Consider the following 27,801-nt stretch of genomic DNA (forward strand, 5'->3'; position numbering starts at 1 on the left):
ATGCCACTGAGAGTGGGCCAGTGGTACCCAGGAGGACACCAGACCCCATGTCTACCAGGGCCCAGCAGGATTGACTGTCGAGCTGGCAGTCCATATACAGTCCTTTGGTGTTACCTAGGCAGCCAACCAGGCATAGGCCTTGAAGGGGGCAGTCAGTGGTGGTGGGCAGCAGGCTGGCCCCTCCTGGTCTCAAGGGACGATGGGGCTGCAGTGCACTACAGCCACGGGCTGGAAAACATATCTCTGGCGGGCTTCGTCTTTGGCCACACCATGTTTTCCAAGCCCCAGCGGGTCTGCTCAATGTCCTGCTCCAGTCTCTTGATCTCCCTGTCCATTCTTCAGCTCAATCCCACTCCTGACACCAATGTCGTGAGCCTGTGGGCTCCATTTCTGCTTGGGTACAATATCGACTTGAGGTCCTTCGAGTACATATGACATCACAGATTATGTTGCTAGCTAGCTTTATAGTTATTTAACTGTGTTTTTTTTACAATCCACGTTGACATAGAGTTGATTAGTAAAGGTGCGAGGCCCAAAGGCCCGAGCTGCGCCTAAGGAGCGAAGCTGCGGGAGGGGGGGGGGTGTGTTCCCTGGACAAGCGAATGCGCACGAGGGCCGAAGGCCCGAGCTGCGTCTGATGTCAATCTACTGTTTCCCGCTGTTCCTAAACTGAACTAGCTCCTAAAAAAACAAAAAACAAAAACAAAACTGAACTAGCTCCTACCCAAGCCCCTACCCAATCATAATGCATGACGTTATGATGTCATCTGTAGTCGCAGGACCCCGAGCACATCCGGTAGGGTGAGTAGATCAAGTACTTACACGTTTTACAATGAATAGAGAGGCAGAGATATTTTTTTAACGGCAGCTCCTGTGTCACATACACCGCCCGATCCCAGGTGTACTCTTTTATTTTGCCCCTCCCCAATGGTTGCCGAACAATGGCTTCCCGTAACAATCTCATTGTTGAACATACCAGTCTTAGTCATGGACCATGACCATTTTAATGACTGTCCGTAGTCATTAAAATGGTCATCTACCCAGACTGAGTTGAATCCCCAAACAAACAACACAACAATAATCAAAACATGAACACAACATACTAAAACAATCTGAACACGAACGCTAACAATCCCAAAATCCCTTGCACTCTCCCAGCACATAACTGTCAATGTCTGTTTCAGTGTAATGAATAAAGACAGACAGGTGGTGTCAAGTTCAGTAACCATGTTTAGAACAGATACAAGACCCTGTGTGCGGAGTCGATAGCTTCTTCTTCCGGCGTATGACAGCCTGGCTAGCCGATTACCTATCACCTAGACCCCGTAACATCATCCTTTTCAATAGAAAGTGCAAACGCAACAGCATCACATTAAGTTCTTAGAATACAAATAAATTCGGACATAGCAATTCTAACCTGAACACAAATATAACAGCCTAACAACTGTGCCTTAAATTGCCATCTAACTTTTATTTTCTTTCTTCTTCTTCTTTTCTAATTAAGTCAGGGTCCCATAATAGAGAACATTTCAACATGTTAGAACAGTCCTTGCTTACGACCCGTTAGCCAAGGGCAAACGAGTCCATTTATCCGTGCACGTTACACTATCCCTGCCATTAGCTCCGCAGCTCCATGAACCCCCTGTCCCACATTGAAAGTAATTGTTTGATTAATAATTCATTTGCTTTATGTTTATATTGTAACCGGTTATTTTCTTGCCCGGTGCTAGGGGCTAACGTGTCTTATTAATAGTTTACAGTCGTCACCCCCCCCGGAAGCGCGCCCTCGCGCTTTGTTATTCCCGCGCTCCGAAGAGACTTCTGAGGATCTGCACACTTCCGGATCCCACCGCTGCCACCAATGTAACCGGTTATTTTCTTGCCCGGTGCGGGATTCGATTGGAGGTGTACTGCGCCACAAGGCAACATCACTAACCGCTCGGCTAAAGGGTCAGACTCGTTAGCTAGGGGCTAACGTGTCTTATTAGTAGTTTACAATATCTTGTGCTACTCTTACCTACGTTCCATAGCCCCTAATGTTCTCGTGCCGTTTTTATTGTTTATTTTGTTTATTTATGATTATTATGATTGCATAGTTTGTTTTAATATACTTGGGCAACGTTGCATTTATTGTATGCAGTCATACCAATACAGTCACTTGAATTGACAATTTGATAGGGTAGATTTACTGGATCCTTGGTTGCAATGACGATGCAGTCAAGTTGGCAATGGCACTCATAAGTCACGTGTGCAAAGTTCCATTTGTGTGGAAACGGCACTGACAGATACACAAAAAACAAAAAGACAGGAGACACGTGGTGACTGACTATAACCATTTTACTGCCAACGCGTCTCAGCAGTGTATATATAGTGAGGATGTTCTTCCTGGGGCCATTTGAGGAGAAACACAGAGAGTCACTCGCCGGGTCTCAAGTCAGAGAGCATTCACCTTTCGTAGTAGTGCCAGTACCCCTTTAACAACACTACCGGGGCAGCTAGCAACACACTACCGCCTCCTCAAAGGAAAAAAAACCACTAAACCGTCTCCTGATAATATGGCGGAGTGGAAGAGATCTGTCTCCAGCCCCTCCTCAGTTTCCGGTAACACAACATCCCTCGCTCGGGCTTTGTCGCAGCCGAAGTTGAACCAGGTCGACCCGGCGGATGTGTTCAACTCCCAGACGAACCTCGGTCGTGGAAACGCAAGCTTCCAGGTCCGAAGGAGAAAGTTGTCGAGCTGTAATAATCTGTCCGAGTCCGCGGAGTCCGTCATTTCCCCTTGTGCCGAGGCACGCGTGTTGGTTATCAACACGGGGGGGACCATCGGAATGACACTGCACGACAACGGTACTGGTACTGGTTTACTCTCGGGTTTCCATTTACATCGCACGTTGGGTCAAGGGATGACTGGTGGTGTTGGGCGCTAGTTGTTGGGGGAGTTAGTCTGTTAATACCGGTCATTCACGTGTCGTAACTGTAAACATGATGGATTGACGAAACGCCTGTGAGCCAGAATGGCACCGGCATTAACCTCGGGTTGACCCAAAGGATTCAAAACAGGCTAAAAATAATACCTTGGCACGTGGAGTTATGTAGCTAGCAAAGACGCCACAACGGACACCGTCGCAGTATATAAGACAGCAATCTGGCCCGGTTGAGTTGACCAACACTTTCCGCGCAGTGCCAAATAAAAGTGGATTGTGAGGGCCATGGTACATTTTGCACGTCGCTGTGCACTGGTGAATGTGGATCATGCACTCCCCACCTTGCACAGCTCTGCCACAGTTTTAGTGCAGCTTAACGTTGGCACAGCAGGAGCAACATCACAGGAGAGATGATGCTATTGTTATACCCCCAACACCAAATGCTGTTAGGTTACGACAACACGTAAAGCTTCCTATCTGCGTTAAATAAATTGGCAATTATACTCCGAAGCCATCGCAATCCTTTCTAACTGCACCAAGAAAGATTCTCTGGAGCAGATGTGATTTTGCGAGCTGGCATCAGTCCCGGGATAGAGAGCCAGTACAAGTATGCAGAAAGTAGACACATCATCGTAATGCTAGACTCATTGGTTGAGACCATTGCTTTTATTATTTCTTTAATTGTTTTTATTTTTATTCATTTAATCTTTATTGAACCAGGAAAGCCAACCAGAAAGAAAAAAACCCCTCATTTTTGAAATACAAGCATACAGAAAACGTGTAAGGGGTAAAAAAAAACATTGGTGGAGTTGAACTACATAAACTGGTGGGTGAAGTAATGGAAGCAACACCATCCCAAATTTAACAGTTTCTCTAGTGTGGCGCTGCACAGATGAAGTTGGCTTGTTTTTAACACTTCAGCCCCGCCCCCCCCCTTACTGAATCCATATTCAGTTAGTCATTATGCAGTTATGTAAAAGTAAAAAAAGAAAGCACGGTGGCTGCTGGGCTCATGTGGCTGTGTCTGTTGTGTTAAAAAGAGTCTCATCCTTGAACAGCCTAGTTGTGCGTTTTTGTTAAACTTTTAAATGTGCTCATCACAGAAAAGCACATTCCAAGCAAAAGCTTGGCTATATGACTGTGCATAATCAAAATCCCTTTTGCAGGGGCATTTTTTTATTGTTTTTACGTCTCTTGTAATGATCTTGCAAATCCCCCATTACTGTGCCTGAGTTGAGCTTATCTGACTGTATTTCAGGGCCTGTGCTCATTTGACAGTCAGCTGCCACGTTGTGTTTCTCACTAAGTCATAAAAGGATTTCTTGTGCCTCTCATTTAGTAGATGATGTAGTGAAGCAGTCATATGCTAGGGATACACTGCCTGCACACTGCCATTTACTTTTCGAAAGATTTCTTTGGCTTTCTTGCTGTTGGATTTGTTTGTTAAGGTTTTGGATGTAAAGAATTGTGTCGTAGAGGACAGCTGAATTGACTTGAATTTGGGAGATACAGTGCCACAATGTCATTCTTAGGTTCACCACTAGGTCTCAGCATAAGACTGAGGTTTGGCAACAGGGTGATGGAAAATCACCACCACAAGTCTTATGACCCATGATCATAGTAGATTGTACCCATAAAACGAGAGAATAAAATAACAATGAACCCCCCACCTCCTTTCTTTTTCCTTTGTTGCTGTGACTCACAGTGCTTGCTCCGAAAGCCAACGCTTTTGTGAAGGGCCTGCGCAAGCTGCCTATCCTACACGATGAGCAGTATGCCCAGCAGACCTGCCTGTACGATTACTATGACCCATCTGAAAACACCTTGGTCCTTCCGTAAGTCACACTGTTTGTCCATCCCTACTCTTTTAAACACTGTTTTACAGAGCGTCACAACAGAACCTCAGTCAGTGATCTGCTCCTCATTCTCTCCTCCTCCTATGGTGGAGGAGAGAATGAGGAGCATCTCCCAACAAATGGAGATGGGAGTATTGTGCTCTCTTTTGTATCATAACTTATATGTGTTATTATCGTTTGCATTCACGGCTGTCCGGTGAAAACGTTATAAATTACCCAAATCAGCTTCACATAAATTTAGATGATTAGGCTTATTTTTCTGTACGATAGTCATCTGTTTATTTTTAAAACTAATCAGTCTGGTTTCTATAGGTTTCAGTGAAGGATCCAGAGTAATGAACTTTGCACAGCGAAGAGGCATGCAAATTACAGCTCTGATGCTCTCACGTGATCATTATAATAATGATAAAATAATCAGGTTAACTTAAGATATTATGTATATTTTCAATTGTCAGCATGCCTTCCTGGTCTAATTTCATTTCCTGTAGACCTCCAACATTACTTGCCCTGTGGGCCATTAGTTGTGTTCCAACTTATTTTTCTTTCCTTTCTTCTCTGATAACTGTAAAGTTGGCAACATACACGATGAATAAAGAAATAAACCATGCTATTTTAGATGTTTTAGCAGTATATAATGATCTGGAAGCAAAACTATTGCAATTGTGGTCACTTATGGTCCGTGATAGCAGTTGACTGCTTAGGCACTTTTATGAGAAAACCAAATGCTCATACTAAAGGATTTTTTTCTGCATTAATTAAAAACAATATAAAACACAAAAAATTAACTTATAAGGTTTTCTTGCGATAGCAGCAATTTATCTTTAATTTTCAACATGCATGAGGCATTGCAGTGAACACTAATTTTAGACGAATGAAATTGCCTTAGTATCAGGAAATGTTAGTTTATTGGAAGGCCTAGCACTTTTCTCCCAGATTTACTAGACTACTTGTCTTTTATGTGACCAAGATTTACAATTAACTTAATTTTATTTCATAAGAGCATTTGTCGGTGGATAGATACCCCTGTGTTTGGGGTGGATTTATTAGTCCTAAATCAATAATGATATAAAGTACGTTACAATGTGTTGAATATTGTGAAGAGTGACATCCTAAATCTGCTCATGAGAACAGGAGGTTGGATGTACAGACTAAATGATGGTATCACAGGAGAAGGCATGATGCAGCATAAGGCCGACTTAACAGATCAAAAACTCATCGTTATGCTTCTGAGCGTGGCAGTGGAATTTTTCACTCAAAACTGATTGTGTTGCCTTGACAGGAAGTCAACGTGCCATGCTGACCAGCTATTTCACGGGTCCTGTATTACTGGTAGCATACTGTGTGCCTGCACTGTGCTTGAGAGTGGTTTGATGTCTTTGCTTTCCGTCCCACGAAATGTAAGAATATGCATGCCTTGCAGGAAATGCATCCTGCTGCGGCCATGAGCATTGGGAGGTGTTGCCAGGAAGGAAAGCATGGAGCACAGAGCTGCGAGGATAGTTTTGGGTTGAATGTTTGTCTCACCTCGCCTCTCTGATCAGTGGGCCACCATATAATCAAATGTCTCTTAAATACTTTCATCAGCACTGGATCTGTTTCCAGGTGATTTAGTGAGGAGTTGCTGTGTCCTTCTGGTGAATGCGAGGTTTGTTTGACCCATGTTGTCTGACTCCTACTGAGTGTGCCACAGGGCATTTAGAAGATTTTTTGTAAATGGTTTCTTGGATGGTCAGGCTTCAGTCGTGCCAGTTTGCGACCCTTCAGTCAAAGGTTTAGTCCAGGCCAAGAATCACTGAACAGACACCATTGACTAGGGAAGACCCTTTTTCCAGTGTCTTCAGTGTCGTTTACACAAGGGGCACCCCCGCCTGGAACCGTATCTGTATGTGTAGTCCCATAAAGCATAGCCACCCTCCAACCACTCCATAGATAACCACAGTAAAGGCTAAATATATAAGGATAAGGGACACAACAGGCAAAGCTAGTCTATTCTCCAGCATAATTTGGCTGGTAATGTTAGTAAAGGGGGGGGGGGTTGTTTTTGTTTGGCTTATAGTGCAGCTATATATGACCACTTCACTCTCACAGTATGTCCTCAGCTTAAATAACACATGGAGTTTTCAGGGTGTTTGGCATTATGCTAGCAGCCTAATTTAGCTTTTATTTCTCTGCATGCTAGGTAAAGTTATAGCTACTCCCTACAGCTTGTGCTGCCATTTTGAGGTATCTCTTTATCATTATCATACTAGGCCCTAATCAAAGCTAACATTGCTAATTGTGTTAGTGCTAATTTGTTTTAAATCTGCATGCTTTTTTGCAATTTTTGTTGTGTTTGATTTGTGTTCATGTGTTCAGAATATGCATTTACTTCATATTTACTCTGTACTGAGGTTATGTATTTAACATCCACTAAAACTGTATGCAAGTCTAATGGGTCTACTGTTGACAGTATGCAATTGCCTAGCCTGTATTGAATACTTGCTTCTGAGGAGGGAATTTGTTCATTGATTTATTGAAAAGCTTAATGCTTTATTCATGTGATATTGAGAGGCAAGCCGCAAGGCTGCTTTCTGCCACACTCCAACCTTCTTAAGACATCCCCTCAAGACACACACACACTCATTCACCACCCCTCTTTACATTATTAGCAAGCTATTGGACATCCAAGCGTTGGTATGCTAATATATTTCCTTGCTATACCTTAGGCTAGACTGCCAGGTAGTTGAATAATTGGTGATTTGAATAATGTTTATTCTGGCACTTGGGCTTTAAGATTATCAGCAACATATGTTCCAGGGTTGTGTGTGGACTGAGGGTTAATTGAGGGAGGGTCTCTGGGCCCCTTAGTTAGGTGGACTGGGGCTCGCCTGCTTTTCCCCCTGCTGTTCCATTCAGCCCCTGCCTCCACGTTAAGAGGCTGCCCTATGGTAATGTGGGGGGCTGCCGTGTCCCACCCTGATTTTTAAAAAGGAAGATTAAAGAGAAAATCTTTTCACATCTGCTTAGCCGGGCACACTCCCTTATTAGGACAGTCACAGGCGGGACAACGGGGCGCCAAACTTAAACTCCACTTAGCAGAGTTGTTAATATGCATGAAGTACATGAGAGCCAGGCATAACCCTAACCCTAACCCTCATTACTGAAAGGGAAAATAAACATGAGTTGCTGTCCTAACCTGGCTGCCCTGTGTTTTGCACAGACACAGAGGTCTACTGTTGGCCAAACAGCTTGCAAGCAATCCTCATGAACAAATAAACCACCCCTCCCTCTGTCGTGTCTTTATTTACAACACAGTGGTGAATCCTAACGCAACATTAGAGCCCTGCACTGTGGAAAAAGGAAAATGCTGAACTTAAAAACCCTGCTTCTGTTCTCTCTCCCTAACATGGATGAATGATGCCCTTCCCTATCACACCTCCACAATTCTCACTCTGTGCTTTGAAACGGGTTTTGGCACCCTGCTGCTAAGACAGAAGGCCCATTTAAATAGACTTTGTCTTGCTTCATAACGTCTACTTGGTTTTTAGCATCCCCCTTTCTTTATTCTCAATCCTCTAACGTATGTAGACACGACTAAGTCTAATTATTTGTGTCCAACAACACAAATAATCTGACATTGATCTCCTTTATTTAAGCTACTTATTTGTTTAACCTTGTGTCGTTAATGTGTCTTGGACTAAACGTCTGCACTTGCTTTGACCAATGCTGTTGAATTTTTTAGAGGCCATCAACCTCCAGGGCTTTTAAAAACGACAATAGAGATTCATTGTGAACGTGTTTCTTTTCCAGGCTGCACAAAGACAATAAGAGAATAGTCTACTCTATTTTGGAGTACTGTCCCCTGCTGGACTCCTGCAACATGACCACAGATGACTGGGGTAGAATTGGGAAGGACATTGAGGTACTGGCTTTTTTTTTTGTCGTCTTCCAACTGTAGTTTCACTGTTTAACCCTGAAATTGATGTGTATCTGGGCGTCCGGGTAGCATGGCGATCTATTCCATTGCCTACCAACACGGAGATTGCTGGTTCGAATCCCTGTCTTACCTCCGGCTTGGTCAGGCGTCCCTACAGACACAATTGGCTGTGTCTGCGGGTGGGAAGCCGGATGTGGGTATGTGTCCTGGTTGCTGCACTAGTGCCTCCTCTGGTTGGTCGGGGTGCCTGTTGGGGAACTGGGAGGAATAGCGTGATCCTCCCACATGCTACATCTCCCTGGTGAAATTCCTCACTGTTGGGTGAAAAGAAGCGGCTGACAACTCCACATATATCGGAGGAGGCATGTGGTAGTCTGCAGCCCTCCTCGGATCGGCAGAGGGGGTGGAACAACGACTGGGACAGCTCGGAAGAGTGGGGTAATTGGCCAAGTGCAATAGGGGAGAAAAAAAGGGGGGGGGGGGTAAAAAAAAGAAAAGTAATGTGTGTCACATAAAATATTTTCCACTGTAGTCAAGGCAAGTCTTCAGATAATCCGCTGAGCAGTCATGCGACCTTTGTAGGCACGTTAAGACACAATATGGTTAGTTTTGAGTGAGAATAAGAAAACTTGTCTTTTTTTTTGTTAAGATATCAGATGAAATCTCAGATGAGTTTTGCCATCGGAAATGATCCACAACGTACTGTTTTCATTTGGCTGCAGAAAAACTATGAGAAATACGATGGCTTTGTGGTTCTCCATGGCACAGACACTATGGCTTACACAGCTTCGGCGCTGTCCTTCATGTGTGAGCATCTAGGAAAGCCAGTCATTCTCACTGGTTCACAGGTAAGAACTGCCAATTTTATGGGGCTAACAAACCAAAAACCACCTTGGCACAATAAATATCAACTGCACTTTAAAGGCTATTGCCTACTGATAAGTCGTAACTCGTGTTCAGGTGCCTATATACGAGATGAGGAACGATGGCAGAGACAACCTGCTGGGGGCACTGCTGATTGCTGGTCAGTTTGTCATCCCTGAGGTGAGTGAACAAGGATTGCATCTGAAATACTGCTCTCCCAGGCAATATTGGAGTGGATTGTGCCGAATTTATCTCAAAAAAGGGAAATTATGAATGGTTTCACTTGTGTTTGAGAGAGAGTAAAAAAGGGAGTGTGACCGTATAGCTCTGGATTATTCCCAGTGATGAATTTCTGCTGTTAGTTTCCCTTTAATGCAAAACGTTCAACTGGTTGGATTGTGTCACAAGATTCTGGGGTATAATCCTGCAGGAAACTCATTCTGAATATTGATTCATGTCCTCTCACTGTAGAGAATACGCCATGCTCAGTGCAGGATTGCATGACTTTAGTTCAGAAGGCAACAAAAGCCTTACTTGTCTGACGAGAGCGTTCGGTAAACGACAATGAGGGAGATATGTTTCGCAACGCCGGTGACAATTTCCTGAAACTGTTAAGAGACTGGAAAGTTGTGCCCAAGTCGGAAAAATAGATGTGTATCAAAAACCATGTTTATTTCATGTCATCTGTTGTGCTGCCTCATGTCTTGATGCATGCTCAATAATCCAGATGAGAAAATCAGAGAAGGTTGAATCAGTTCATCTGGCAGATGAACTGATTCAACCTTCTTTGTACTGTCTCATGTTTTGAGGACACCTGCTTCAACTGATAAGGACATGCTGATATGGTTATATTGACTGGCCTATGTTCATGGGTAGGGGCTAAAACTATGTTGCCTTTCATGATATTCATATTACCATTTATCTTATTGCTCTTTCCATTCAGGTGTGCCTGTATTTCCACAATAAACTCTACAGGGGCAATCGTGTGACCAAAGTGGATGCTGGGAGTTTTAATGCCTTCAACTCTCCCAACCTAGCTCCTCTGGCCAATGCAGAAGTGGATATTACAAGTAATTTTGGGGTGTATCTAACGAACTGTTATAAATGTGAAGTAACCTTTATTCATCCCTGGGAGGGAATTCAGGTGTAAATAGCAGCAAAGAGGGTAAAAAAAGAAAAGACATCAACAGGGTAGAGTAACAGAGGTAGATAGATAGATAGATAGATAGATAGATAGATAGATAGATAGATAGATAGATAGATAGATAGATAGATAGATAGATAGATAGATAGATAGATAGTAAAGGTCAGTCACATCAGGATCAGAACAATACTAAACCTAATATTAATACTAACAATATTAAACAACATCATAGATATAAGATCAGCATACACACACACACACACACACACATATATATATATATATATATCGATACAGATGCAGGAAAAAAAGTTTTAATACATTGCAGTACAGGCCTGTTTTGTGCGTCGCGCACTCATCACTTTTTTTCCTGCATCTGTATTGATATTCTGCTCCTCATTAGTTGAGCACTCATAACAACACCATTGACGGTTTCCGGGAGAAAAAAAAATATATAGCATATACACAAATATGTGAGCAGTAGCAACTTGTACACTGTAAAACAGTACACCATTTGCAATATACAAGGTCCGGTATGGTCAGTTGGGTCTCTAGATCAAGTCAGCCTAATCATAAGTCAGTGGGCTCAGTGGCGATCTATGGAGGTCAAGGAGTCAGTCCTAGTCAGTCCTTATGCGGAGGTCAGGGGGTCAAGGAGTCGGACCTAGTCAGTCCTTGTGCAGGAAGAGGAAGGGGGGTAGGAAGGGGAGGGCGAGGTTGGGGTGGGGGTGGGGGGGGCTTGTTGTGGAGCCTGATGGCTATTGGTACAGAAGACTGACCAAGGTGTTTCATGGTTTGCCGGGGGGCAATGAGTCTGTGACTGAATGTGCTCCTCCTCCCCACTATCTCATTGTGGAGGGGGTGGGAGGAATTCATCAAGATGGGGTCCATCTTCTTCCTCATCCTCCCTTCCGCAACCACCTCCAGGTCATCCAAGTCAACCCCCACTACTGAGCTAGCCTTCTTCACCAGCTTGTTCAGTTTGCCAGTATCTCTTGCATTGGTGCCCCCCCCCAACAAACTATGGCAAAGAATAGTACACTGAAACAACAGCGGAAAGAATTCTATATTGTAGTCAGTGTCTCAAGATGTGTGTGTGTGTAGAGGAATTTGTCTTTACTGAGCTGTTCTCTCCCTCTGCCCTGTAGTCAACTGGGACACAGTGTGGCGGGCCAACACCACTATGAAGTTTCAAGTGAGCACTAAGCTGAACCGAAATGTGGGCTTGCTCAGGCTGTTCCCTGGCATCACCGCTGCTACTGTAAGTCACTTACTGAGAAGAGGGTGCTGCAGTGTGGCATGGAAATAACCTCTTTGCTGACATGCCACCACTACATTTTGACCAATGGTGAACAGTTGTTTACATATCTGCTCCATAACGCTGGAACTGAAATGGCATGTTGAGCAGTGTGATTACATGGCATTGCTTATGACAAACGACTAAGCAATTTGTGATCCTTTTTATCATTCACTTTGGGGTAATTCTAGATAGGCTAACGTTTATCAGCTCACAGGGACATGTTGTCCCTTTTACAGACGTGGCTGATGAGCCACCTTTATTGGCAGCTCCAGCGGGCCTGCTAAGCAGGGAGACTATCCCAAACAAGGTCAGGAAGGGCACGTTTAAAGGTTTATCCCATTAGAGATCACTGATTAACTGTCAGAAACAATTAGACGTGTTATCTAAACATCAACTCAGTCTCAAAAGTGGAATAAGACTGCAATCTGATGTATTTGGATGATTAGGCTATTAGATATATTTAATAATGAATTCTTGGTTGATCGCAAAAGGAGGTATGTCTCATCAGACAAACACTAAATAACTTTAAAATATAAAATTATAAGAAGACATGACATGAATTTTTAACCATGTGATGACAATGTTAATTGAAAACAAAATCAGGAATCAGGAACATGTATTTGTCATTTTGTTTCCGCCAGCCCACAGCAGTGCAGTGCAACACAAAGACAAAAACACATCCAAAACCTACAAGAACACATATCCCAACTATACAAAACTACAAAAACACATACGTATAACCAACATATATCTATATATATTAAAAAAAAATCACCGTCCAAGAGACAAAATGACAAAATCTTAAAAAATGTCTATTTATCAGATTGTGATCGACTGTATGTTAATGCCCATTTTTTGAATATGCAATGAACAATTAACCCGAGTCCTCTTCTATGGGGTCACTATTCTGGTGTGTGTGTGTGTGTGTGTGTGTGTAACATGTATAGAATAGGCCAGAGGAGGGTCCACGTTTTAGGAACTATCTATCTTACTCTGTTATTGTCTTTTTCGCTCTCACACTCAGACACATTAAATCATTATACTATGACACGTCTGCACCACATCAAGCAACAGATGAGAGGTACAAAAAGAGTTGTCTACTGTATAGAAATGCTGCAAACCAAGATATCTTAAGAAGCTAAGAAAGACTGCTATATAGTAGTTTTCCCCCCCAACTTCATGGAACCAAATTTGTTTAAAGGTAACACTGTCCTAGAACTGCTGTATTTTTCCACTAACTGTAATGAATTACATTTATCTTTTTGTGATTCAATTGCATTGTTTACATGTATTTGATTACTTTCTATTTGCCAGCAGCTCTTAGCCCAGAGAAAAATGAGATGGGGTTATGGGCCATGACCAATCACTCGCTAAAGACCAGAGACTGGCATAGACACTATAACATTTTGCTGCATCTCCCCCATCAGTATAGTGATGGGAAGAGCTTTATGGTCTCAATCTGCTCCCCTGCCCAGGTTGGCACATCAAGGACTTCGAGTCACCTTTATGAGCAGTAGTTTTAATAAGGCACCAGGCTTTAATTTGGCTACTGTCTCTGCAATGCTATGACTTCTTGATAAACAACATAGATAGGTTTTTATCAGTGACAGTCTTTGTCCAAAATCTGTCTGGTTAACAAAAAACTTTGGGCTGAACCTGGCAGTTGTATTGTCAAGTTGACATTAGTGGTTCTCTTTTTCCTGCCCTTACCAGTTATCCTTACTCCATTGACCAGGGCCAGTGATGTGATATAAGATCTCCCAGTGTCAATGAACCAGTGACTGACATACTGGTGGGATGGATGGCACCAGATGGGCTTTTAGGAGAGAGGCTGGGAGGGGGTGGTGGGAGTTAAATTTTTAGGATGGCTGATAAAATGGAATTTTAATTCCACACTCCAACCAGATCCAATTGATTCAGGCAGCCAATGTGGTCTGAAATTTGTGCCCGTGCCTGTGTGTAGGTGAGGGCTTTCCTGCAGCCACCCATGGAGGGTGTAGTTTTGGAGACGTACGGCAGCGGAAACGCTCCAGACAACCGTGCTGACTTGCTGGAGGAGCTGAGGAAGGCCACCGACCGAGGCGTCATCATCATCAACTGCACTCAGTGTCTGAGGGGTTCCGTGACCACATCTTATGCCACTGGCAAGGTGGGCCTCACTGCTTGATTTGTAGTGAGTTTTGGGTTTCCTCCTTAGGTTTTCTGACAACTGTGGTGTACCAGAGTGGCCAACCTATAGGGAAAACAAATTCATGTGCAGAATGCTCAATAGTCCAGGTAAGAAAATCAAAGAAAGTTGAATCAGTTCATCTGGATATATTTACTGACAGATACGTTTCATCACTCAACTAAGTGACCTCTTCAGTCTAAACTGACTGCAAGTATCCCCACCCTTATAAACAATACAGTTGCATAACGACCGAAACCAGCGACCAGTTTCATATGCAAATATGGGTATGACCATTAACTAGAGTTTCAATGGCCATGTGTACTATTCACAGAGGAATTGGGAATGTTTGCATCACAGCATTGTACGATGGGGACAGATGCATAACGACCAAAACCAATGACCAGTTTCATATGCAAATATGGGTGTGACCATTAAATAGAGTTTCAATGGCCATGTGTACTATTCAGAGGATTTGGGAATGTTTGTAATCACAGCATCCAGATGAACTGATTCAACCTTTGAAATTAACTCGAGCGCATAAAATATTCACTATTCAATATTCTTACTAATGTTCTCTTTAAAATAATGCCTTGCATCAGGCATCATACTCAACACAAATCTGAAGTTAAACTGAACTTGATTGTTGAATATCTATTCATTATGTATCATCAAATCCCTGATTTGACCAAATTAAAAAATGCATAAAATAGATAATGTCATCAACTATTAGAAACTAGAATCAAATAGATTTAACTAAATACTGTCAGTGACCTAAATCTACAAACTTGGCAGAGATAAATTAGCTGAATAAGCTAAATTGAGCCCCTGTTGGTTCTTTTAAATTCAGGTCTTGTGCTAGAAAATTTGTGGCAACAAGACAGTGACAACAAGTATTCAAATGAGCAAAAATGAGGGCATGATATTAATTTTATGCATTAGAGTTATTAAAAATGAGGGCACAAGATCTGTCTCTGTGATCTGTGACCTTGATGTTTAATTTGAAGCCGTGCCTGGGCTTTGTAGATATAATTAGTTTATTTTCCAAATATACATGGGGCGAACTGGCCATTTGAGAGGGAACTCAAACTTGAGATGAGAGAGTGTTGCTCCTTCTTTCTACGGCTTTCTCAGGTTCTGACAGAGGCAGGACTGATAGCGGGCTGTGACATGACCCCAGAAGCTGCCCTGTCTAAGCTGTCATACGTACTGGCCAGGGAGGAGCTGAATCTCGAGGCCAAGAAAAAGGTTTGTCTCTGCTTTTATTTATGGCATCACTTTTCACACATTTCTTCCCCAACAGAGTTACATTGTCTCTACAGTTCACTACTCCTCCGGAGGGTTGCCACCTTTTTATGGTAGAGAAACTTGTGTGTACCAAAGATCCCATGAGCAATACCGTATGGAGTTTTGCTCCTGGTAGGGTCGCCCTTAGGGGTAAGGTTGAGTGGGAGGTACCAGACAAAGCATGATTCAAGAAAGACCTCAACAGCGGAGCAGGCAGAGGATGGTGTCCAGCAAAGAGGCGGATCACTACAATGGCTGTGGAGGTGTAGGAACGCTGAAGTGGGGGAACCTCCAACTGTCATGAAGTCCATGCCGTTGGCTGCATGTCTATCTCTGTCAAGGACCATATGGTGACTGTCCGTGCACCAGTCTCCCCATGTTAAAAGAAGTCAAGCACAGGCATCCTCCTGCAGGGGATAAAGCATACAGCACACCCCAATCTCAAGCCCTGGCGATCAGCAAGTGGCAACCGGAGCAGGACTGAGAAGTCTGCATCCTCCCAGTCACATACTGGCACACAGGCGGTGGGTGAAGTTGAGTCACTGGACTCTTGGATTCAGGCCGGAGAATCCTTTGGCACCTTCACCTATGACTGAGCAGCCCTTTTCAGGTTTCCACACTGCTCACCCCAGTAAGGGAGGGGGCTAGAAAAGGTGCCCTAAGAATTTTCCCTCTCACCAACTTTTTTTTAATCCCCCCCCCACCACCTTTTTTTCTCCCTAATTGTATCCGGCCAATTACCCCACTCTTCCGAGTCATGTCGGTCGTTGCTCCACCCCCTCTGCCGATCTAGGGAGGGCTGCAGATGACCACATGCCTCCTCTGATACATGTGGAGTCGCCAGCTGCTTCTTTTCACCTGACAGTGAGGAGTTTCGCTAGGGGGACATAGCACGTGGGAGAATCACGCTATGCCCCCAAGTTCCCCCTCGCCTCCGAACAGGTGCCCTGACCAACCAGAGGAGGTGCTAGTGTCTCCTCTGGTTGGACACATACCCACATCCGGCTTCCCACCCGCAGACATGGCTAGTTGTGTCTGTAGGGACGCCTGCCAAGCCGGAGGCAACATGGGGAGCCAAACTGGCAATCCCTGTGTTGGTAGGCAACGGAATCGACCGTGATGCTACCCAGACGCCCTTCCCCTCACCAACTTCTAGGCTGGATTACCATGTCAAGTGGGATCTCCTTTATGCAGTCGCGAACAGCAAGAGATGAACAGCCATTGTAGCCAGGGAATTATGGAGTTTTAACCTCAACATTGCAGCCCTATCTGAGACCCAACTGGCAGAAGGAGAACTGAGTGAGGAAAAGGAAGGATACACCTTCGTCTGGAAAGGAAAACCCGCTGGTGAACCCAGGATACATGTGGTTGGCTTCCCCATTAGAAACAAACTGGTCAGCCAGTTTACTGAATTGCCCCAGAGCATCAGGGAACACCTAATGACAGTTCAGATGAAGCTGGACAGCAACCAGATGGCCACTGTTGTGACTGTATATGTTCCCACTCTGGATTCACAAGAGGATGTCAAAGAAGCTTTCTATGCCAGTCAAGACAACATCCTGTCAGGCATCCAAAAAGAAGATAAAATCATCCCTCTGGGAGACTTCAATGCCAGAGTTGGTCGGGATTACAGAACATGGAGAGGTACTATTGGGAAAGAGGGTATAGGAAACATCAACTCCAATGGGATTTTCTTCCTGACCACGTGTGCATAACACAATCTTAACATCACCAACACCCTCATTAGACGGAAAAACAAATTCAAAACATCCTAGATGCATCCTTGCTACAAACACTGGCATCTGATTCATTATGTCATTGTCCAAGCCAGAGACAGGCGTGATGTACATCTAACAAGGGCAATGACCAGTACAGATGGATACTGGACAGATCATCATCTCATCCGTTCAACTATGGCCATCAGACTAATGCCCAAAAAAAGAGGGAAGAAAAAGCAATGCTGCCCCAGCCTAAACACCAGGAACATGGAAATGCCTGAGACAAGGTAGCTCCTCCAAGCTGCACTATGTGACAGCCTGCCACCAGAGTACCCTGATGATGTCGAGGCTCACTGGAGTTCACTGAAGACCACCATCTTGAACACTGGCTGAGCAGTCCTTGGTTTAAACACAAAGAGAAACCAGGAGTGGTTCAATGACAATGATGAGGAAATTGAACATCTCATTTCCAAAAAATGGCAGAATTTTTGTATCTGGCAGAAGGACCTCACTTGCCAAGTCAAGAGGGAAGCTCACTCCAGAGCCAAGGCCTTTGTCCAATGCTCGGTAAGGGAGTTAAAAAAATGGTGGCAATGGAAAGCCTATGAAATTCAAAATCTTGCAGAAACAGGTGACATATGAGGTATCTTCAATGTCACTAAAGCTGTATATGGACCCAGCTACCATGGGTCTAACTCCCTCTGGTCTAAAGACAGACAAAAGATCCTAAAAACGGATGATGATATCAAGGCCCACTGGAAAGAACATTTTGAGGAACTGTTAAACCAGAGAACAACAGTTGATGAGGAGGTCCTTGATAGAATTCCACAGTGTCCCAAGAAGGAAGGCATGGGCCATCTCATCAATGCGCAACAACAAAGCTGCAGGCCCTGATGGGATTCCAGCTGAAGTCCTGAAGACTGGAGGGGTTAACCTCCTTCAGCATATACATGTCCTCATCATGAAGCTCTGGCGATACCCACAGACCTCAGAGATGCACTTATTGTCATCCTTTTTAAAAAGGGAGACAAGACAGAATGTGGAAACTAGAGGGACATCTTTTCACCAACAGGTGAAAAGTTTCAAGTTGTACATATCACATTACATCCACAATTCTGAGGATGAAGATACTCATCCTCATATCGCCTCATAATTGTGGATGTAACTTGATATGTACAACTTGAAATCTTTCACCCGTTTGCTCGTAGGTGCAGGTGAAAGTTTGTCAACAATTCTTTACATGTCGTTGACATTTATCCATGGTAAATCTTGCAGGCATCGTGAAAAATATGCCGTTGTCAATAGCACACGCCAACAAACAGGAAACTGGTATGACCACTGCAGTAGAAACCGGAAGTCAGTGGACTACAGTTATGCACAGAGTCAATTCGCAGATAAATTCAAATGTTACCAACAGACATTGAGCAATACGTGGTAATCATATTATAGCCAGGAGTGTGTGTTGTATCAAATGCATTTAGTGTAAGTGTGCCTTAGATTGTCAAGAGGTGGTGAAGAGGAGAATCAAATTTGATTTTGTGTATGTGTATGTGTGTGTGTGTGTGTGTGTGTGTGTGTGTGTGTGTGTGTGTGTGTGTGTGTGTGTGTGTGTGTGTGTGTGTTGGCATCTATGTGTGACCCTGTACAGATGATGAGCCAAAACCTGCGAGGTGAGATGATTGCTGACCTTGAGGGTGCCAAGCTCTCCCTGAGCAATAGCCGCTTCATACAGGTCATTGCTAAATCCCTCAGCATCAGCTGCAAGGAGGTGAGCTCAAAGGCTGCTAAGAAATAAACACACACACATGAATAGCTAAAGTACGTGACAGGCCATCAGTGTGATGCAGCTAGTAGGGTTTCTGACAAACAGGTTTCCGCTTAGTTATCCCTTATCTGACGAGACACATACAATAAGGCCCTTAGATAAGTTCAACCGTTGTTGAAAAGTTGTGATGATGACATGATCAGTTGAGTTATACTGTGTACACAATGCTAAAAGGAAATCATCAAAAATTCATCCCAAGGACATGATAAAAAAAAATCATCTAATTTGATTAATTTCCAAAAATGGTTTCCTTATTATAATCTGTTGTGCGTTCAGGAACTGGAAGCTGTCCGGGATGCATTAACACCCCCACTGGCATGTGCTGCTGCTAAGATCGGCGATGTGGAAGCCTTAGAAGCCATACGGGAAATGGTGAGCAACCATGAAATCTGCTACCATAAATGGATAATCATGATATAATCCTGGACTATTTTGTTAAAACATACAGTATAAGAAACACAGACTGCATCCAGAGTTCACAGGACTTGTTCTTGAAGCATGAAATCAGACCAGATTGTCCATGTGGGTCCAGCATTGCTCAGGAGATGTAACATAAATATTTGTGGCCTTAGTACATGGAATATCATTGCTTGATGACGGAACATAATGTACCAAGTATCTGAGTACCTGGAATAATGTGACGCGTATATCAACAAACGTCCAAAAATACAAACATTTCAGCTGCCTTTCAGCTCCTAAAAAGGTAGAGGTAGAGCGTTGACTGTTGAACTGGTAAACACACTCTCTGCTTCTGATTCCTGTCCTGTTGAGTTTCCGCTTTTGCTTTTAATTTTGACCAAATGGAAAAGTTTTACCATCAGTTTGAGGCTAAGTAACTTATTAGTGCATTTCCTTGGGTTATGACCAGTTTTTCTGTTATACACTGTTGTTAAATATAGAAATAAAGAAAAGGGACTTTCAAAGGGGGCGTCCAGGTAGTGTAGCAGTCTATTCTGTTACCTACCAACACGTGGGTCACTGGTTCGAATCTCCATGTTACCTCCACCTTGGTCGGGCATCCCTACAGACACAATTGGCCATATCTGCGGGTGGGAAGCCGGATGTGGGTATGTGTCCTGGTCGCTTCACTAGCACCTCCTCTGGTCGGTCGGGGCACCTGTCCAGGGGGGGGGCTGGGACTGGGGGGAATAGTGTGATCCTCCCACGCACTACGTCCCCCTGGTGAAACTCCTCACTGTCAGGTGAAAAGAAGTGGCCGGCGACTCCACAGGTATCGGAGGAGACATGTGGTAGTCTGCAGCCCTCCCTGGATCGGCAGAGGGGGTGGAGCAGTGACCGGGATGGCTTGGAAAAAAGGGTAATTGGCCAAGTACAGTTGGGGAGAAAAAGGGAGAAAAAAAATCCCCCCCCCCCCAAAAAATGGACTTTCAAAATCTACCTTAGGCATTGATTGTTTTTTCTTGCTTTTTTTTCTCTTTTAAATCAGGGCAGTAACCTGAGCCTGGGTGACTATGATGGACGCACACCCCTGCATATTGCTTCCTGCGAGGGGCACCTCAAAATAGTGAAGTACCTACTGAGTCACGGGGCCACAGTCTACGCTAAAGATCGCTTCGGGGACACACCCCTGTGCAACGCTGTTCGGTTTAGGCAAGACTCAATTCAATTTAACCAAAGAGGGCGGATATCTTCTCGTGCATCTGTGTGTCAAAGTAATAAGAGTATCATTTCCGAAGACGGAAGGGCGGCATTTCAAATTCCCCTTCGGCTATTTACAGCCATTTTACTAAATCTTGTGAGAACATGTTGCTAATAGCTGTTGTAAGTGTTCATTTATGCATTTGCTGCATATTAGGGAATCTGGTGTCGTAAATGAGTAGGGATGTGGTGATGGAGTTTAGAGGCCAAGCGGTAATTATGAACTAATTAGGCTACTTGTCATCTGACACTTTCGAAAGTGTGTATTTTTATCCAAGTTGTTATTATTTTCTTTTGTCATTCATTGACATTGCTCTAAATGTCCATCCAGGAAACTTAATACTCTTTTTTATTTTTAGTACAGTGCTGAGCCTCAGGGTGAAAGGGAGCTAGTGTGTGTGTGTGTGTGTGTGTGTGTGTGTGTGTGTGTGTGTGTGTGTGTGTGTGTGTGTGTGTGTGTGTGTGTGTGTCAGAGCTGGAACAGGTGACAGTCCCCTTTAACGGTTGCCACAGCAAGTACAGGCTTGTTGTTTTTGTAATGGTAGAGGGATGCAACGTAGCACTTAGACCTGCCACCATGCTGCCTACCTTGCATGCTTTGGCCTACCAGCCTTTCTAAAAAAAACTTAAAAAAAACTCATAAAATCTTTTTTGTTTTTAACTGCAATTTTCTATTGGTCCGATGATGAAATTATTTTTGACTCACCTTGAGCGTTAGCCACGTTTCCCCTGGGCGCTACAACCCAGTGCCCATATAAGGAATGGCAGAGAATGAAGAGAAAGAAATGTTAGAGAACAAAAGAGGGGAGTATCCACTGAACCAGTCCTGCCAGCCAGCTCCCGGTTTCACAGATGAGAGATACTGACTGACAGACACTCTACAGGAAGTGTATTGGAATTCTTTCGTAATTGCCTTTGTGGCTCAAAGTCTGCAGCCTGCTCCTGTGAGAAAATTAAGTTTAAAACTACGGCCGTTGGTAATCCAACTCACTAACAAGGCCCTACTTTTTACTTTAAACTTTTAAAGCAGTCAAACTCAAGGCTGAGTGACCTTGCGCTCTCTCCTTTCAGTGCTTCTCCCCTGGAGCTGCAGAAGTCCCTGCTGAGTCTCCCGTTTGGGTGATTCACTGCGGGGGTGTAAGGAACTTGTCACTACTTGCCTAGCAACAAATTGCACTGCTGTTACCTCTGTCAACTAGGGGTGGCTACTGCTACCCAGCATTAAACAGGCTAATGTGCTAAATAATTATATAGCAGCTAAATTATTAAAGACCATAATATTGACAAGCGTCGACAGTAACGGTTGTGCTATCGGTATTGGAGAAATTAAGAAAATAGATTTTCTATTTATTTAGTCTACAAAAACGTTATCTTGCACCTTTTATCTCACAGCACTGTTTCTAATTTGCAATAAGATGAAGACATTCGTCTATCATGCATTTTCGCTATTCCCAATCCAGGGGAGAGATCTTTCTCTTGGAGCCTGTTGTATGCACGAGCTGAGGGGCGGGGCCAGCTCCATGCCTTTCTCTCGCTCTCTCTCAGAGACACACACACACACACACACACACACACACACACACACACACACACACACACACACACACACACACACACACACAGAGTCTGGTTATACTTCACTAGAGTCGATGCTGACAGTGCTTGTTGCCTCGAGTGCAGCAAGTCTTTTGCATGTAAGGGCGGAAACACAAGCCATCTTTTGAAACATCTACCGAAAGTTCATCAAATACAGGCAGAGAAATGCACAGTTTTCGAATGCCTATCTCGTATGTTATGTATTCACCTCAGGTATGTTATGTATGCTGGCAGCCTAGAGCCTACACAGAGTTAACTAAATTATACAAACAGGGGTTAATGATTAAAAGTAATGCTCTGTCCAGACATGAGGAAATAAAGCAATGTTAATTCTGTTCGTTTTTTTTCTCTCTTAAAAATTAACAAAAAGAACCAATCAGAGTGCTGTTAAAGTACCAGATTGATAAGCAGTATTGGTAAGAGCAGTACCGTTAAAATCTTAATGATACCCATCCCTATTGTCAACACAACTAAGAACTAAAGTTTGGAACTGAAGACACGAGGCTATAATGCATATAGTGCTGATTCAAATGAATAAGTTAAATGTCTCTCGCCAAAATTTCTTTTTCTTTCCAAACCACTTTGACTGGCCTTCGTGTATATGAGCCAATTTACCTTGCCTTGTCAGTTTATTATGAACTATCTGTGCCTTTTTATTTCTGGCTACTACAACCAAAGTTCCCCTATTATTCTATTCTATTCTATTCTATTCTATTCTATTCTATTCTATTCTATTCTATTCACTTTATCCATTTCAAGTGAGCAATAAACTGGTATTTGTGTGCGACTTGTCTAACATTTCTAATGTGATGATATGATAGATTATTTCTCTGTCTGTAATACAGACATAAGGATGTAGTGAAGCTGCTGAGGCAGACGGGAGCCCACTTCTCCAGGACCGAGTTGGAGGAGGCAGGCACAGAGCTGTGCAGGTGAGACGAAGGCTGGGCACCGTCTGGTGTCTGTTGTGATTCTGATTCTGATTCCGCTTGTTAAGTCAGGTTCTTATCAAATCCAGGTTCTTCTTTTCATAATGTGAGAGGAAGACACCAAAATGTTTCAAACGCAAAAACTGTTATTGCTATGTAGAATTTGGGATTTAGGATGTCGGTCTAGTTGCTGTGATATTACTTTCAGTGTTCTACACCCAGATACTGTGCTGCTATTGCTGATAATTTTTTTAATATACTAGCTATATACATATACAGCCACTTCAAAAAAAAATTTTTTTTGATGTCCCCCCCAATTGTACTTGGCCAATTATCCCACTATTTCGAGCCATCCCAATCGCTGCTCCACCCTCTCTGCTGATCTGAGGAGTGCTGCAGACTACCACATGCCTCCTCTGATACATGTGACGTCGCCAGCCGGTTCTTTTCACCTGACAGTGAGGAGTTTCACCAGGGGGACGTAGCACGTGGGAGGATCTCGCTATTCCCCCCAGCCCCCCCGAACAGGCGCTCTGACCAACCAGAGGAGGCGCTAGTGCAGTGACCAGGACACATACCCACATCCGGCATCCCAACTGCAAACACGGCCAATTGTGTTTGTAGGGATGCCCGACCAAGCCGTAGGTAACACGGGGATTCAAACCGGCGGTCCCCGTGTAGTCCCTGTGTTGCCAAATGAGAAAATGTAAACAATGGCAGGTTGTAAACAAATATCTTGTAAATAGCAGACAGCAGTTGAGAGGGGAGGTGAACCTCTGACATTCAGTCACTCTCGGTGCTCATCTGCTCTTTGTTCCAGTGGTGCACTGAGTTTCCCAACTAGGAGCTCTCTGGGAATTACCTGAAGGAGAGGTTATATTGCTCTGTGAACTTGTATCCAAGAGAACATAGATTATATAGATTATAAATATAATGCCCTATCTTCTCATTTCAACGTCTGATGTCTGCTGTTTGTATTTTGTCGTACCTGAGTGCGAGGTGTTCGTAGTTTTCGTGCAAGCTGAATCTGCAGCGTTACAATGATCGACTGTGAGAGACGTCGAAAATGTTTTCTTCTTTCATGTTTAAAACATGCTGCAGTAAACGTTTCGGCATAATGGCGATGCTTCCTCTCTCGCATGAAATTATTTTACTGCGATGCTTTTGCTGTATTGCAGTTTTCTTTGGTGACGCTTAGCCACACTTAGGCGCTTTTGCTCCGGACGGCCTTGTCGTAAAGAGTCACCTCACTGTGTGGCTACGCGACATAAGCAATGAGAATTGTTAATGCAGCAGGTCTTTGAGATCAACTGAAACTTTTTTTAATGCTCAATGCATTTCATTAGTTTTGTTATTGTGACTGAAACTATACTTTCAGGATTTGATAAGCAGCGTTGAAACTAATTTCTTACCCAACCCTAGATGAGGAACACACACACACACACACACACACACACACACACACACACACACACACACACACACACACACACACACACACACACACACACACACACACACACACACACACACACACACACACACACACACACATCTTCCAGCAAATGCATATATTTGCTACCAAATGTTCTCAGTCCCCTGGCCCTGCGAGTTGTTGTCACAGGTACAACAAGTTCTCCTAGTCTTATGCAAACACCAGGAATGCTCCCTGGCAGCATAGCTTTAGATCTCCTCAGCATCTCTGGTGTCAGCAAACATAGAACACACCACCTGTCTCCTGTCCTGCCGATGTCAGGGACATTATCTGGTTTTGAACAAGCATGATCGAGACGATTCATATGGATAGTTTGGAAAAAAAATCTTTTGTAAAGAACTTTAAGTGTGACTATATCTCTGTGAAGATATACAAAATATGTACTGCTCTCTCTGTCACAGAAAATAACTGGAACGACTCATGAACCCTCATGCTAATAATCTGTTCTTTTTTGATTACTGACTTTACATTTGCCCTCCATTGGCAAGTTTCTGAAAAGCATCCTGGCATGAAGAAGTCCTTTTCTAATTGTCTTATAATAAAGCTTCTTCTTCTGCTTCTTCTTTCGGCTGCTCCTGTTAGGGGTCACCACAGTGGATCATCCGTTTCCATCTCTTCCTGTCCTCGGCATCTTTCTCTGTCATGCCAGCCACCTGCATGTCCTCCCTCACCACATCCATAAACCTCCTCTTTGGCCTTCCTCTTTTCCTCTTCCCTGGCAGCTCCATATTCAGCATCCTTCTCCCAATATAACCAGCACCTCTCCTCCACACATGTCCAAGCCATCTCAATCTCACCTCTCTTGCTTTGTCTCCAAACCGTCCAACCTGAGCTGTCCCTCTAATATACTTGTTCCTAATCCTGTCCTTCTTCGTCACTCCCAATGAAAATCTTGTCACTCCCAGTGAAAATCTTAGCATCTACAACTCTGCCACCTAATATGTCTTATAATGGAGCAATAGTTATTTAAATATATAGATGGTGTTTTAATATGGGCTCGGCACTGTTAGTAACCCCGTGTTGTCGTCTGCTTTGTTAAGCCTTGCAGCCAACGGTGACCTAGAGGGTCTGGAGATATGGAGCCTTGCAGGAGCAGATCTGAGTAAACCAGGCTATGATGGACAGACAGCCATGGGAGTGGTGGGTTCTGGAAATACTTTTTTTGACTTTGTAATTTGGATCTCTCTTTTAAAATACTCTTGGACTGATAATGGAGAAATTATTTAATTCATTGTACCTAACTTTCTCTCTGTCTCTCTCTGTCCTTTTCCAGGCAGAGGCTGCTGGTAAAAAGGAAGTAGTGGCATTTATATGCCAACTTATGAGCTCCAAATCCCAGGTAATGGCTGATGTTCAGTCTAGCCTCTGCTTTCCTGTATTGGTTTCCCTCTGAACAACCCCCCCTCCCCTCAAACTTATGCATGATGCATGTCAATCAAACTTTGAGTTCGGTGTAAATGCAGCTACTGTCTTGGTAATTGTCTCTCAATTAAATGTGTGTCCTATTCCAGATCATATTTGGTGATTTTAATGAATATAATGAATATGATGATGATGATGAGGTAAATGTAATTCTTTGGATGTCAGTGTGTCCCATTTGAGAATGAGTTTCCTTTGCATGGCACCGTCGTCTCTCCTCTGTATGGCTGTTTGCAGCACCCTGGGGTGTGCATTTTTCTTTTAATCTGCTTTGTGAAGATGTGTTTGGTACTTTTCTGTTGTACTTCTGTGTACCCGCCTCGGCATCAAACTAGCAAGTGAAGTTTCACCCAGTATTCCCCCCCAAATGTTTGATGTCTCTTTCCAATTCATAATGTTACTTCCTGGTGTGGTTGTCATTTCAAAAACGGGAACAAATCTCCCAATCGGACAACTATTTCTAAATGAAACAACTAAAAACAAGCACATTCTTTATTGTAACAATCACTGGATGAATCGTACCTTACCATCCTTCAAACTTTTCTGCTGTCCTTTTATTTGAAAGTGTGTTGCTTGGACTTTTGTCAGTTTTTCACGACTTTAACACTAGAATGACCAAGGCAGTCATTTTGACGGTTTTGGATTTTCAAAGTTTAATAACTTAAGTTACAGACCTGCTGCTCCCTGAATGCCCCGAAAATTGCATATAAATATACGCAATTCACTCATTTTAATGCAAATGCATTTAAATGAGTTTTAGATCAAGTGCACAAAAAAGGTTATGATAAGATCTACCTAAAATGACCATGAGCCGTCAAAAAGACGGCTCGTAATTTGCTCGTGATCGTGCATCATGGCGCTATTTATGACGTGTGTTGATCGCATCATTTCCTGTGCGAAGTTCATTGCTCTGTCCTAGAAACACAGTAGTGTTCTCCAGTGCAGAGTAATAGTCTAAACTTGATTTTTGATTATTGCCAACATGTGTGGTTACAGAAGCTGTTTCAGATGCACCGTGACTACCACCGACGCGTTGCAGTATTTACAGGCGTTGGGCAGTGGCCATTTTAAATTGTTTGAAAAATAGTATTAAAGTTGTTAAAATGTTAATTTTGGTGTCAGTTGTTTCATAACAGACATACTGACATATGTAATGCGTTAATATCTCAATTGGGTATTTACCTTGACAGAATATAGAGTTTAAAAACCGGCTGTCATTTTGACGGCCCATGGTCGTTTTAGGTAGGAGTGAAATCCTGGTCGTTCTAGTGTTAAGGACGGTGTGACCTGCTGATCCAAAGCTCTATTGCCATGTGTGTGCGTGTGCGTGTGCGTGTGTGTGTATACATATAGGCATGTATGCATATGCTTTGCTAGTAAAGAGAGATGAAGCCAAACGTGACTCTGTCACCGCTGCACCAGATTAACACTGTCTCTTTGCCTCAGGGTGGTGGAGTGATTGAGTTCACCGTGCCAAGAACAGGATCCTGAAGTGAAGCTTTGTGGAGCATCAGGAACCGTCTTCTATCCGTCTCTTTTCCTCTGAAGTCGTCCTCATATACCACTGTCTGCTTTCACAGTGCAGTGTCACTTTGTGGAGTTCTTCACAAACCTGCACGACTGCCTGCATTTTTAAAGCCATACAAAGTTTCCGTCCTTCGCCCCTCACATACAGTTATACAACTGTAGTCTAGCTGCTTCA

At 43.5% G+C, this 27,801-nt stretch overlaps 1 protein-coding gene across 1 annotated transcript; it reads left to right on the forward strand.

Annotated features, from left to right (window-relative positions):
* The first annotated feature begins 2,284 nt into the window (after positions 1–2,284).
* On the forward strand, positions 2,285–27,801 carry aspg (asparaginase homolog (S. cerevisiae)). The gene is made up of 16 exons (XM_056296352.1): positions 2,285–2,847; positions 4,630–4,759; positions 8,570–8,681; positions 9,419–9,544; positions 9,657–9,740; positions 10,504–10,630; positions 11,853–11,965; positions 13,968–14,153; positions 15,306–15,419; positions 18,825–18,944; positions 19,278–19,373; positions 20,449–20,612; positions 23,102–23,188; positions 25,721–25,820; positions 25,954–26,019; positions 27,546–27,801. Exons 1-16 carry the CDS (start codon positions 2,556–2,558, stop codon positions 27,588–27,590), a joined length of 1,962 nt encoding a protein of 653 aa, XP_056152327.1. The 5' UTR covers positions 2,285–2,555; the 3' UTR covers positions 27,591–27,801.

Source organism: Lampris incognitus, chromosome 16 (assembly GCF_029633865.1).
Source record: "Lampris incognitus isolate fLamInc1 chromosome 16, fLamInc1.hap2, whole genome shotgun sequence".
Lineage (NCBI taxonomy): Eukaryota > Metazoa > Chordata > Actinopteri > Lampriformes > Lampridae > Lampris > Lampris incognitus.

Bases quoted from the DNA above. Each gene is read 5' to 3' on its own strand.
- aspg (XM_056296352.1), top strand. From the start codon at position 2,556: ATGGCGGAGTGGAAGAGATCTGTCTCCAGCCCCTCCTCAGTTTCCGGT. The intron at 2,848-4,629 runs GTACTGGTACTG...TGTGACTCACAG, and splicing joins AATGACACTGCACGACAACG to TGCTTGCTCCGAAAGCCAAC. The intron at 9,741-10,503 runs GTGAGTGAACAA...CTTTCCATTCAG, and splicing joins GTCAGTTTGTCATCCCTGAG to GTGTGCCTGTATTTCCACAA.